At 40.5% G+C, this 12,332-nt stretch overlaps 1 protein-coding gene across 2 annotated transcripts in view; it reads left to right on the forward strand.

The window, feature by feature from the left end:
* The window catches only part of CDH11 (cadherin 11), a 143,880-nt gene extending 134,390 nt beyond the window's left edge, over window positions 1–9,490 (forward strand). For both annotated transcript variants that reach the window (XM_068529016.1, XM_068529015.1), the window contains 2 exons: window positions 5,552–5,803; window positions 8,167–9,490. In XM_068529016.1, the coding sequence (XP_068385117.1) occupies window positions 5,552–5,803; window positions 8,167–8,663 (749 nt within the window). In that variant the 3' untranslated portion in view covers window positions 8,664–9,490. The remainder of the gene's footprint in view (window positions 1–5,551; window positions 5,804–8,166) is intronic.
* The last annotated feature ends 2,842 nt before the right edge of the window (window positions 9,491–12,332 follow it).

Genomic DNA, 12,332 nt, shown 5'->3' on the forward strand with positions numbered 1-12,332 from the left:
AGTCCTCTAACACACAAAATACTGCTAACCGAACAATGATGAGTGAGCAAGGTTCTTGCCTTCAGGGAGGTTACTGTCCGATGGAGAGGACAGACATTCAAACAGTTACCATAGACTGAAATATGAGATATGAGCAGTGACTACGGGTAGATAGACGGCTCATATGGTGTTCAGAAAGACAAGAAAAGATATATACGCAAGCTATTAAGTTCACCTTTAAGCGTTAGTCATATCAGAAAATTAATGCTACAAACTTTAAAAATGTTATTTGAAATTTCTATTATTTCAGTCCCTCCCTCAGATTCAAGGTGGCAAATACTGGCTTCAAAAATTGAAATTAATTTTTCAAAAATCACATCTCTAAATGAGTATTAAAAAACCTAAATAACTAGACTTTTCAATGATGTCTTTTGTAATTGTATAGCATGTGTACTTCTGAAATTATTAAACTTGAAACTCCACTGAGACTTTTGGGACACACTATATATATATATTTTTTTTTCATTATTCTGATACAGCTATTGCCACATTTCTAAGGAAAGTAGAGAGGGCCCAGAAGAAAGTAATCAAATAATGATTATTCTGCTAGTGACTGCATAACTGTCTTCAAGTGTGTGGAAGCTTTTAATGTGGTAGATAGATCTACTTTGTCTCTGAGGTTTGAGCAGAAAGTGTAGAGTGGGTAGATTTAGGTCAGAAGTGAATTAAATAAGAGCAAGGCTTAAGGCTTGGCCTAGATTCTCCATATCTTTTTTTTTTTTTTTTTCTTTAACAGTCTCAAGAGATGGGCTCCAGTCTGATGCAGACAGCGCCTATCTTCACAGGCTAAAGTATCTCTGATCAAGTTGATCAGTGGGGGAATTTTTAGCTTTGGAACAGAGAGGGACAGAGGAAAAGAAGTGGTAAGGAAGAGCATCTTAAGATGCTCTTTAGGAAAGCTAATGGGGCAACATTCTCTCACCTTAGGCCAAGCCTCTCTCCTGACATCATGGTGAGAGCAGAAAGTACTAATCCTTTGCTTCAGTGATCCCTCTTTTCAAGTTGTTAATATGCGGGGGCTATGCCCATATACTGCCCATTTTGCCCTGTTCCCATTATTTTTTTACCTAATACACGGTTGGCACCCTGTGCAGTCTATGTATCAAAGGCTGCTCCCCTATCATAATTTTCCCTTTTAATATCAGTTGTATATATTCCTCCCTTGGGTGACATCATCATCATAGCCCGTACATTTGCATCTCCAAACTGGTACCATGGAGACCATCATTATCAGGAACTTTTACATTTTGTTAGTGTAATGACAAAGTGTGCAGATAAAAAGGGCATACGATTAGGAGTCCAGGTTGTAGCCATAAAAATTTGAAACCTGAATTTATTTTCCATTAATAGAAATACTACAATTTGTACATCACATATACTAGTAATTTATAGCCTCATTCGCAAGTTTTTGCCTAAGTAGGGGTAAGAAAAAGGAACTGCTAACTGCTTCCACGTTTGTGGCCAGGGAGGAGAACATTGGGTGTCAGGATGAAACACCAAGGTGCTTGAAAAACATTTTCTTCCCATGGGAAATATATCACCCAGGATTGAAGAGCATGAACTATCTTCCTACCTCTGGATGATGAGCCCTTCTATGTAGGCAATTGCATTCAAAACTGCGATGACATTTCCAAGAATTCACTTTCCTCTCTTTGTCAATATGTTTCTCTTCCTCATTAGTCCACTGCACCAAGAGGAGAGCTTCCAGAAAAGAATTAGTATTTACTGAGCATCTCCGACAGCCTGGCACTATGCTAAGTACCTTTATGAATGGAATCAGATATAACCCTAAAAATTATTAGTTTTCTGGATGAGAATACAGCAAATCAAGACATTTACCTAACATGTCTAAAAGTCAGGCAATTGGATATGTAGAAGAGTCGAGATTCAAACCCAGGTCTGTCTGACCCCAAATACTGAGAGATTTGCTCTTTGGAAGCTTTATAAAGGAGAAGGATCTGAGAAATCTCTTGAGGGAAATTTAAAAATCCATACAACATTTGTCATTTTCTGCCTCATCTTATTAACCATGGAGCCAATCTGACACTTCCCTAAAAATGTGTCCTCACAGAAGCTCTTATTTTTTCTTGGGTCACTGATAAACCTCAGAAATATGTATGTCCAAAGTAGGGGGACCCTCTCAAAGATAGATAGGGAGTAGCTGGCTAATTGAAATAACTGAGATGAGAGAATCTGTAGCCAAACTTAAGATGCAAAATTGATTTCCTAGAGGGGTTTTTTATTACTGTTTGTTTCTTTTTCCATTTGTTTTTCTAGAGTTGATTTTCATGGAGTCCCTGCCCATAGTGGCTCTTTTTGTTAGTAAAAGATCAGTGATCAGAGTGGACCACAAGAAAGACTATCAGAGAACATGGCACTGTCTCCTCTGATATGGCCCTCCCCCAGAAAATCTAATCCCCCCATTGGTGCTGGGGCCACTTAGATCTAGAGGGGGGATATTTTATGCATTCATGCCACAGCAACCACCTAAGTGCCACAGTAACCACCTAAGTTCCAAACTAGTCTGGTTAGACATGTTTCTTGTCTAACCATATCTACCCTTCACCAGTTCACCATCCCTGGAGGATCTCAATACTGGTGCTAGGTTTTCTGGTAGAATGATTCCTGAGCCCTCTGGAAGCAAAGCCCAGAGGACAACCATGGGCTTTTATTATATTATTTGGTTCCAAAAGCAACCCCGTGAGGCATGCTTGATATCAACCAGTGTCCTCATTTTAAAGATGAACAAGTGAGGCTCTGACAGGACAAGTGACTCATTCTAAAGCATGGATTTAGAATATGCCCCGGAAGAGACCTTCACTCCATTTATCTTCCACCTCTCAAACTAATCTTAAAATCCATATGTGAAACATGTGTGACTAGAAGACATTTTTTAAAAGTTCTCGAGATTCTACTGATGAATCACTCAGAGACAGTAAATGGTTCAGTCAGCCGGGTACTTTGATGAGCTTCCATTTCATAGTTACAGTGTGTCTGAGAGGACTCAGCTGTTCAGAATGTGAAACATCTTGAACTCGCAGGCTGGTGTCCTGCTCAGAAACATGTTTTCCATTAGTGTTTGATTTTCAATTACCTTCATGTGTAAGCCAGCCTGCTATGATCCGGAGGTACAGTCTTGCATGGATGGCACATTGAAAAATAGATTTTAAATTATGGCTTCCACAGGTTTAAAAAAATAAAAACACTCAGGTCACATTCCCTCCAAACTACACCATGGGTAACAGGGTGGGACCCAATAGATAAACTAAGTGAATGCCCTCTTGGGGATGTCATTTGTATCAGAGAAGTATATCTGACCGAGCAATTAATTTGCTTTTCTTCGTAAATTTTTCATACTCATTTTTATTGATGACGGCATTTGTGCCATTTCAGATCATTAAAATGTGGTAGATATTTTAACATTTAATTTGTGAAAGTCTTACTTGAATTCAAAAGAAATTTATGAGACGGAAAAAATAACATTTGAATTAATTATGTAGATATGTAATTTTTTTGTATTTGTTAAGCATACAACAATGTTATAGCCTAGAAGAGGAAAGCATGGTCAGGAAACTGAATGTTAACATTCTATTTGACCAGCTTATTTTTATTTTTTCATGATTTTTCATAGTATATATAATTTTCCTCCAGTGGTAAGAGCAATATATGCCAATCACACAAACTTCAGAAAATACAGAAATGAGGGCTAGCTGTTCTGCCCTGTTTTTATTGAGAGATTGGCAGCAAAGGGCAGAGGATCCGTCATTAATAAGTCTTCCCAAAAGCCAGCAGGTACACCCACCTTACCTTCTGCAATACTCAGAATATCTGCTCAGTCCTAAATGAGACTGAATCTGCCATTTGTATATATTTTTTATCTCACAGAGAATATGTTACATTTCCTTTAACCTAAAATATATGAATTCAATTTTTAGATTCTAAGATAATTTTTCCTACCACAAGAGCTAATTCATGGTCCTGTCAATCCATTCAAAGCATGCTGGCTATTGGGCCATCATGTTGGTCATAACATTCTTATTGCTATAAATTACTGATTCCTAACTCACACAAAAAAATGTGTGCCATATTGAGGATGTGTGTGTGTGTGTGTGTGTGTGTGTGTGTGTGTGTGTGTGTGTGTAATTTGATGGAGTATATTCAAAACTTCCACAGTTTTATAATAGTGATGTTTTCCAAACGCAGAGCATATGGCCTGGAAAAATTCTTTTTGGCTGGTACAGATATGCAGAAAACACGATGAGGAAGCATTTGGGGGAATAGGTTACAAACGATTGGGAAATACATGAAAACCAACATCTGGAACTTGGGTGAAACTTTTCCCAGAACAAGGTTACGACATTTGTTCAACAAATATTTATTGAATGTCTGCTGTGTGTCCAGCACTGGAGAGACTGAGATGAATCAGATAAAAGCCCCTACTCTCTAGAAGTTCACAGTCTAGGAGAGACCCAAGTAGTTATGCCACCAAATAATGACAGAAGAGTGGGAGGCTGATTTCTGTAGGAACGTACAGTAGGATGGGTCACAAAGGAGAAGAGGGGAGAGGTCTAGAAAGGGCTCCCAGAAAGTGACTTTTGGATTCAGTTTTGAGGCTTGAGAAGCTCACTTGTCATGATCAAAGGAACGGCTTTGGGGGGCATTAAAGCAGAGGGTCAAAGCCAAGGCGTACAAAGAGTGTAGTGTGCTGGGGAACAGACATGAGTTCTGCACAGCAGGCTGAACTGGGGCGTGTGGGAAGGGGCAGGCACGAGCCTGGAAGGCAAGGTAAAATCTAGATCAGGGAACTATCTGGTGATCCACCGCGCAGATGTGGGCTGTGTTGTGTGAGCAGCAGAGAAAACGTCATCTTTTTAAGCAGGAGTGACATGTTTATCTGGGTGGCTGAATTTCAGAGAAACTGTAAACCTGCTGCTGGGTTTATAAAATATTTCCACTTTAAAGGTGATATTTTCCTTTAGGACTTATAGGTGGGTTCATAGTTTGGGCAAGATTTGAGGGTGGATTAGAAATCTCTCAAAAAACTAACAAAAACTGGCCAAAGGCTTGTCATGAAGTAGGGAAAGTGCAAACATGAAAAAGAAGGGTCTTGTGTGTTTTTTCTCACACTCGCCTATATATTTAATTTTATCGTACATTAACATAGAGTGTGTGATTGAAGCCCATACTTTCTTGTATTTGAGGAAAGGGACAACACCCAAACAGAAAATGGTGTGGTTACCCGGCCACTGAAGGCATTTATATCGACGAAATAAAAAAGAGCTGATTTCTACGTTTCGTTTCGAGATGGGACAAAACTCAGGGATCCTTGTCATGCCAAATGACTGCGGCTTCTATAGATGTCTAGATTAAAGAACAAGTGGGGAGGATTCTGGTTGTAGCCTTCGTGGTGAGAAAAGCACATTCAGATCAGCCAAGCTGAACGCAAAAATGTGAAGTCTGTGATTCCGTGGTCTTGCTCTGCGAGTACACCTTGTCTCCCCTCTTCCAACAGACAACACCGCAGGGGTGTATGCCCGGCGCGGAGGGTTCAGTCGGCAGAAGCAGGATTTGTACCTCCTGCCCATCGTGATCAGTGATGGCGGAATCCCTCCCATGAGTAGCACCAACACCCTCACCATCAAGGTCTGTGGGTGTGATGTGAACGGGGCACTGCTGTCCTGCAACGCAGAGGCCTACATCCTGAACGCCGGCCTGAGCACCGGGGCGCTGATCGCCATCCTTGCCTGCATCGTCATTCTCCTGGGTAAGGGACCTCCCAGGTCACCTGTAGGAAGGGTCTTTCAACCAGATGCCCATCCTTGAAACACATATATTTCTCAAGTTACCAGGAATTGTACTATATACCGTGGAGGCAATTTGAGAAAAAAAAGAGGTGGTTCCTGCTTGCTCGTGTATTTTAGGGTACGGCGGGGGAACAGGCAACTTAACAAGCATTAGAGCCGAGTTGGGGGATGGTTGTGATGAGCAAATGCCGGGCATCACAGGACTGCGTAGCAGAAGACATCTGGGGCATCAGCAGGGGACGGGGTTGGACATCAGAGATTTTGCAGGAGAGGAATTTAGGCAGAGACCTAGTATATGAACAATGGTGTGCCTTACAAGAGGAGTGAGAAGAGTTAGCGGTAGAAAGAATAATCGTGATGTCAAAGACGGTCTATGAAGGACTCAAGGAACTGGATGAAGACTGGCCTGGCTGAAGCTGGACCTGGGCTCCTCCTCTAGATGTCATATGTAATATCTGGGTGCATGCGTCAGCTCATGGGGACCCCAGAGCAGCTTTTCCTGCACTTGCCTGCTGAGTTAGGTGCCCCTCTTCTGCACATGGTCCCATCTGTGGTTTACTCTGTAATAGCAGGAATGTGCTGATGCAGGTAACATCTACCAGTGCCGGGCCTCAGGAAGATTAGATCAGTTGTCCCAAAGTCTTAGAACTCGTGTATGACAAAAAGATCAGGATTCAAATCTAAGTATGTCTGACATCAAATTTATACTTGTTTCATGATGGTTAGTTCTTCACTGAATGAATTAATGTGTCCCTGATACATAGGGAAGAGCCAGCAAGTTTAGTTCAACCAATAGTTAATGAGTATTTTCTGGGTACCAGGCCCTGTGTTCAGCCCTGGGGGATAAAGAGAAGAATCATACAAGATCTCAGTGATCAAAAAGTTCATAGTCTATTGAGGAAAATAGGCATGAGCAGATAAATTGCAGAGGCACATGGTGAGCACCATGATAAAGACACGAACCTAAGGCAGTGGGGGCACAAGAGGAGAAAGTACCTGTCATTGACTGGGCAGGTCAGAGACAACTTCCTGGAGGATGTAACGTACTTATCAGATGCTGAAAGAGCTTTCCAGCTGGGGAAAGGGACTGGGATGGATGGATAGTCCAAGCAGAGGGAGCAGGGAACAGAAAAGCTCTGAGAAGTTCATAATCTAGTGGTGGAGGCAGATGTGTGAACAGTGTGACACGAGTCATGGTGATGGCCAGGTGGGTACACAGAGTGGATACCAATAGCCCTGTCTGGTATCAGAATGGGATATCAGGAAGGATTTTTGTGATGAAAGATAAAGAGTCAGCCAAGCAAAGAAAGTGAAAAAGAGTGGTCCTGGTGAAGGTGCTGTTAAAGAAGGCACACGGGAAAGACACTGCCTGGTGAGCACTGGAAGCCGTTCACAGTCTGGTCAAGTGCAGACCCTCATCCCTGCATCTCAGAGTGATGGCGGACCCAGAGGGGCTCTCAAGTCACTTGCCAAATTCAGCCACAAACATTTTCTTCAATCTTGCTGAGTGTGCGGGCGAGTGTTCCAATGGAACATTGTGGGGAGGTGGGGGGGTTGATAGAGAATGAAACAGTGTCAGAGCTTTCCTTATAAGCAACTTTGCTTATTCATCCTAGATGACCTGAGTTTAGTGGAATCCCCTCTCTCAGGGAAGAGACAGTTACAGTGGTTTTATCTGGAGTTTCAGCTGACGCTGTTTCCCTGTGTTCAGATAAATAGAGAAGATTTGTCATTTGTCTCTTAGGGATCTTTATAAACTACCCCTCTTCTATACAGTGGTGTGAAGAGAGTCTAGCCATGCTTATGATAAGATTTCTTATAAAGGTAGAGTAAAGGTCAATGCTGACCCCACCTCAGAACTCTGGGCAGGGGCTCAGCACCTCCTGTAGAAAGTTAGGACCTCAAGTCTCTGAATGTCCTCATTTGTAAACTTTGGAGAGGCAGCTGTCTTCCTTTGCAGAAAGAAACAGGCATAACCCACTTTTAAGAGGCTGCAGACAGACATATTTAGAATCTTCCTAATTCTTCTGAAGATGACTTCCAAATAGTGTCGGATTCATTTGTAAAAACTCAAAATAATTGCAACTTGCCAGTTTGTTTGGATATAATATTTTCCTGGAAGCATTTTGCAGATGAAGAGCCAGGTGGAGGGCAACTTTGCACATCTTTGGGGATTCCAGGTAAAGCTCTCATTTCATAGACTGGTCCCAGTTCTGAAGCATGTGTACACCATGCTTTAAGGTAAGCAGAGTTTCCCTGGGAAAAGAACCCAGAAGACTGGGCTTAACCTATGCTTCCTTTCTTTTTTTTTTTTTCCCTGTAGTCATCGTAGTGTTGTTTGTGACACTGAGAAGGCAAAAGAAAGAACCCCTCATTGTCTTCGAGGAAGAAGATGTCCGTGAGAACATCATTACCTATGATGATGAGGGGGGTGGGGAAGAAGACACAGAAGCCTTTGATATCGCCACCCTCCAGAACCCTGACGGTATCAATGGATTTATCCCTCGCAAAGACATAAAACCTGAATATCAGTACATGCCTCGACCTGGGCTCCGGCCAGCACCCAACAGTGTGGATGTGGATGACTTCATCAACACAAGAATACAGGAGGCGGATAATGACCCGACCGCCCCTCCTTATGACTCCATCCAAATCTATGGTTACGAAGGCAGGGGCTCCGTGGCGGGCTCCCTGAGCTCCTTAGAGTCGGCCACCACAGATTCAGACTTGGACTATGACTACCTACAGAACTGGGGACCTCGATTTAAGAAACTAGCGGACTTGTACGGTTCCAAAGACACGTTTGATGACGACTCTTAACAATAACGATACAAATTTGGCCTTAAGAACTGTGTCTGGTGTTCTGAAGAATCTAGAAGATATGTAAACAGGTATTTTTTTAAATCAAGGAAAGGCGCATTTAAAACAAGCAAAGTTTTACAGAGAGGATACATTTAATAAAACTGCAAGGACATCAAAGTGGTAAATACTGTGAAGTACCTTTTCTCTCAAAAAAGGCAAATATTGAAGTTTATCAACTTGGCTAGAGGAAAACCACTTGGCATACAAAATATTTAAGAGAAGGGGAAGTCTAACGGTGAACTCACAATGAAGGGAAATTGTTTATGTGTTATGAACATCTAAGTCTTTTTTTCTTCTTTTTTTAAAAAATTTGTCAAAGAAGCTTCCACAAAATTAGAAAGGACAACAGTTCTGAGCTGTAATTTCGCCTTAAACTATGGACACTCTATATGTAGTGCATTTTTAAACTTGAAATATATAATATTCAGCCAGCTTAAACCCATACAATGTATGTACAATACAATGTACAATTATGTCTCTTGAGTATCAATCTTGTTACTGCTGATTCTTGTAAATCTTTTTGCTTCTACTTTCATCTTAAACTAATACGTGCCAGATATAACTGTCTTGTTTCAGTGAGAGGCGCCCTATTTCTATGTCATTTTTAATGTATCTATTTGTACAATTTTAAAGTTCTTATTTTAGTATACATACAAATATCAGTATTCTGACATGTAAGAAATGTTACGGCATCACACTTATATTTTATGAACATTGTACTGTTGCTTTAATATGAGCTTCAATATAAGAAGCAACCTTTGAAATAAAAAAAGATTCTTTTTTAATTCTGGGTTTGATTCTTAACATTGAAAAAAATTATTTCTAATGACCCATTTATAATTCTAATTTAAGATATTTGTGATCTTTTAATAACTCTATTTATGATCTGTTGTAGTCTGCTCTTTTATTGTTTATTTAAAATCAAATATGTTTTACATATGTTTTTTCAGACAAGATTCTGTAGCATTGTGTAAAGCTTTTTTGTACATTCTCGGTGTTAGCTTCCTGACTTCTCTTCACATGCATCTTCTATAAAAGAAGGATGCTAAAGATCTAGGTCAGTCTATGATTTTGCAATACTTGTTATATAAAATGCCTTTATCTTGTGTATCAGTAATTTGATGGTTATGAGAAATGAGCCCATGAGGGAATGAAACTATCAGAACTCTGAAATTCAAGACGTAGATTTTATGCCCCATACCGAGCATTTGAGGGTTGGGGGGGTGAAGAGTCAAAAATATACATTTGCCACGTGTAGTTATCAGATCAGACCTCCAATGTTATTCTATTTTTCCTTACTTTGATCTTGCCAGGCTATCATAATGACTCTGCCAGTTGAAACTGCTTATTTTTCCTTTTATAATTTTAACTCCTCTTAAAACAATGTGGCATTCTAAAGTTTGGTCAAAGAAAGAGCAATTCATTTCCAAACCTTGTTTTAAAATATGCTTTGGGCCATAAGCTCAGAATGAGGACAGGGACCATGGTGGCTTCTGAGGGTCAATGCCATTTGATCTGTGAGTATGCCTGCAGTCTCCTGCAGTCCCATCTTGCCTGGGGGTTGGGACTTCTGTGAAGGACACTTCACCTGCTCCATAGGGCCAAAGGTCAAAACATAGCAATACTCGGGGAAAGAACATACAGGTTATGCTATGCTGTAAGTGCTTTTCCTCTTTCCCCTAGACAGAGGGCACACACTTTCTCTTGGATTGCAGATAATTTTTAGATTATCTTCTTTTATTTTTTAACTTTATTGTGGGAGTTTGTTTCAAGCAATTTCTTGATATCCTGCTACATACTATTTTTATGACTCAGTCAAAATGCATACAAAGAGAAATGTTTTGATGAAGTGCTCACTTCCATATTCCTTTGCATTTAAATCAAATTGTCTGAACACTTCAACGGAATAAATTCTGTGGACAATGTCACTTTGGAATCTTTCATTTCAGTGAAGGATTGCACACTCTCAAGACTTCCATAATTGCAGGTTTTGTTCATTTTTTATATGGTTTTTGTAATCCAAAGAATATTTTGCTAGATTTGCACAGATCTCCAGTTGAATTTGAAGTGAAGAAATAACTCAAAAGGAAAAAATGAATAGCACTGGGGCTTCTCTGGTGGCGCGGTGACTAAGAATCTGCCTGCCAATGCAGGGGACAGGGGTTCGAGCCCTGGTTCGGGAAGATCCCACATGCCGCGCAGCAACTAAGCCCGTGAGCCACAATTACTGAAGCCTGCGTGCCTAGAGCCTGTGCTCCGCAACAAGAGAAGTCACCACAATGAGAAACCCGCACACCACAAGTAAGAGTAGCCCCCCCTCGCCGCAACTAGAGAAAGCCTGCATGCAGTAACAAAGACCCAACGCAGCCAAAAATAAATTAATTTAAAAAAAAAAAGAAAATGAATAGCACTTAAACAAATATACAGCTGTAAGTAAGCCTGTCACCGTGGATGATCCTTTTTTCTAGGAATGTATTTGGATTAGATTTGACAACTACAGTTTCACATTTTTTATGTTTAATTTTTTTTTAAAAAGAGCTGTCTACTTTTCAATAGTTAAAAATACTTGTTTTTATTTTTATTTTTTTCCTTTTTATCTTCTCTTTTTTACTTTAAGCCTCTATTGTTTGTAGACCCCTCTTAGAAGCTTGGGAATAAAACGTCTTTCCCGACTAGTGGAGTCCTTTTTTCATTTGGAACATATTACCTTAAAAGCAATCTTAGTTTAAGTGGTCCTTCCTTATTTCAATATAAAGTAATCACTGCTTTATGACCTGGATTCAGCTAAAGAAAGGACTCTGCTTTGTTATTCTTGTCCTTCAGTAGTAGGTATTGTTTCAATCATCATTCATTCACTCCTTCATTCACTCATCAAAATCTTATTTTGTAGACCCTGTGCTAGTTTCTCAAGCTTGCAGAATGTCTTGTTTCCTGATGTGTTTCAGGCTTTCCAACCCTTTCCAAAATATCTATCCTTTTGCCCTGTAATCAGCTATTTACCTCTATGCCCACCCACCTCCCCAGACAATGCATCAGGCTATTTCCTCTCCTTCAGAGTTGAGGGAAGAAAATAAATAAAAGACATAACAGGATATGGTGAGATGTTGACTGTGAATGGAGGGTACGCCAATCATGGCCTTTCTGGACAGATCTTGTGTTTAGCTAAGTTGCATTTTATACGCCACTGTTCCTGGCATGATGGAGAAAATAAGAGAGCAGATTATCTATATCTCTTGGAGAACTCATTAAAAAATACACATTCAAGTTGCCCAGAGAGTATAACCCTGTGTATAGGGTGACACCTGGTCAACAGTATTTGAAATTGCTCCTGGGTAATTATGCAACATCCTTCACCTCTTTTTGAGAGCCTCTGTAGGACAATGGGGGGTGAGTTGGGATCTCTGAGCAGAAGAGTGGCCAAATCTAGCTGCCAGGCAGTGTGGAGGACAGATTAGGAGCATATAAACCTAGAGGCATGTCAGGAGGGTTATTATGAAAGTCAAAATGTGATAGAAGTATCCTAAAATAATTCAGTAAATTGGTGATGGAAAAGAGGCAAGGCTTTGCTGTTCCTGCACTGCCACCAGCCTGGTCTAACCCATCATCATCTCTGACCTGAAGGACGAA

Source organism: Eschrichtius robustus, chromosome 19 (genome assembly GCF_028021215.1).
Source record: "Eschrichtius robustus isolate mEscRob2 chromosome 19, mEscRob2.pri, whole genome shotgun sequence".
In the NCBI taxonomy this organism is placed as follows: Eukaryota; Metazoa; Chordata; class Mammalia; order Artiodactyla; family Eschrichtiidae; genus Eschrichtius; species Eschrichtius robustus.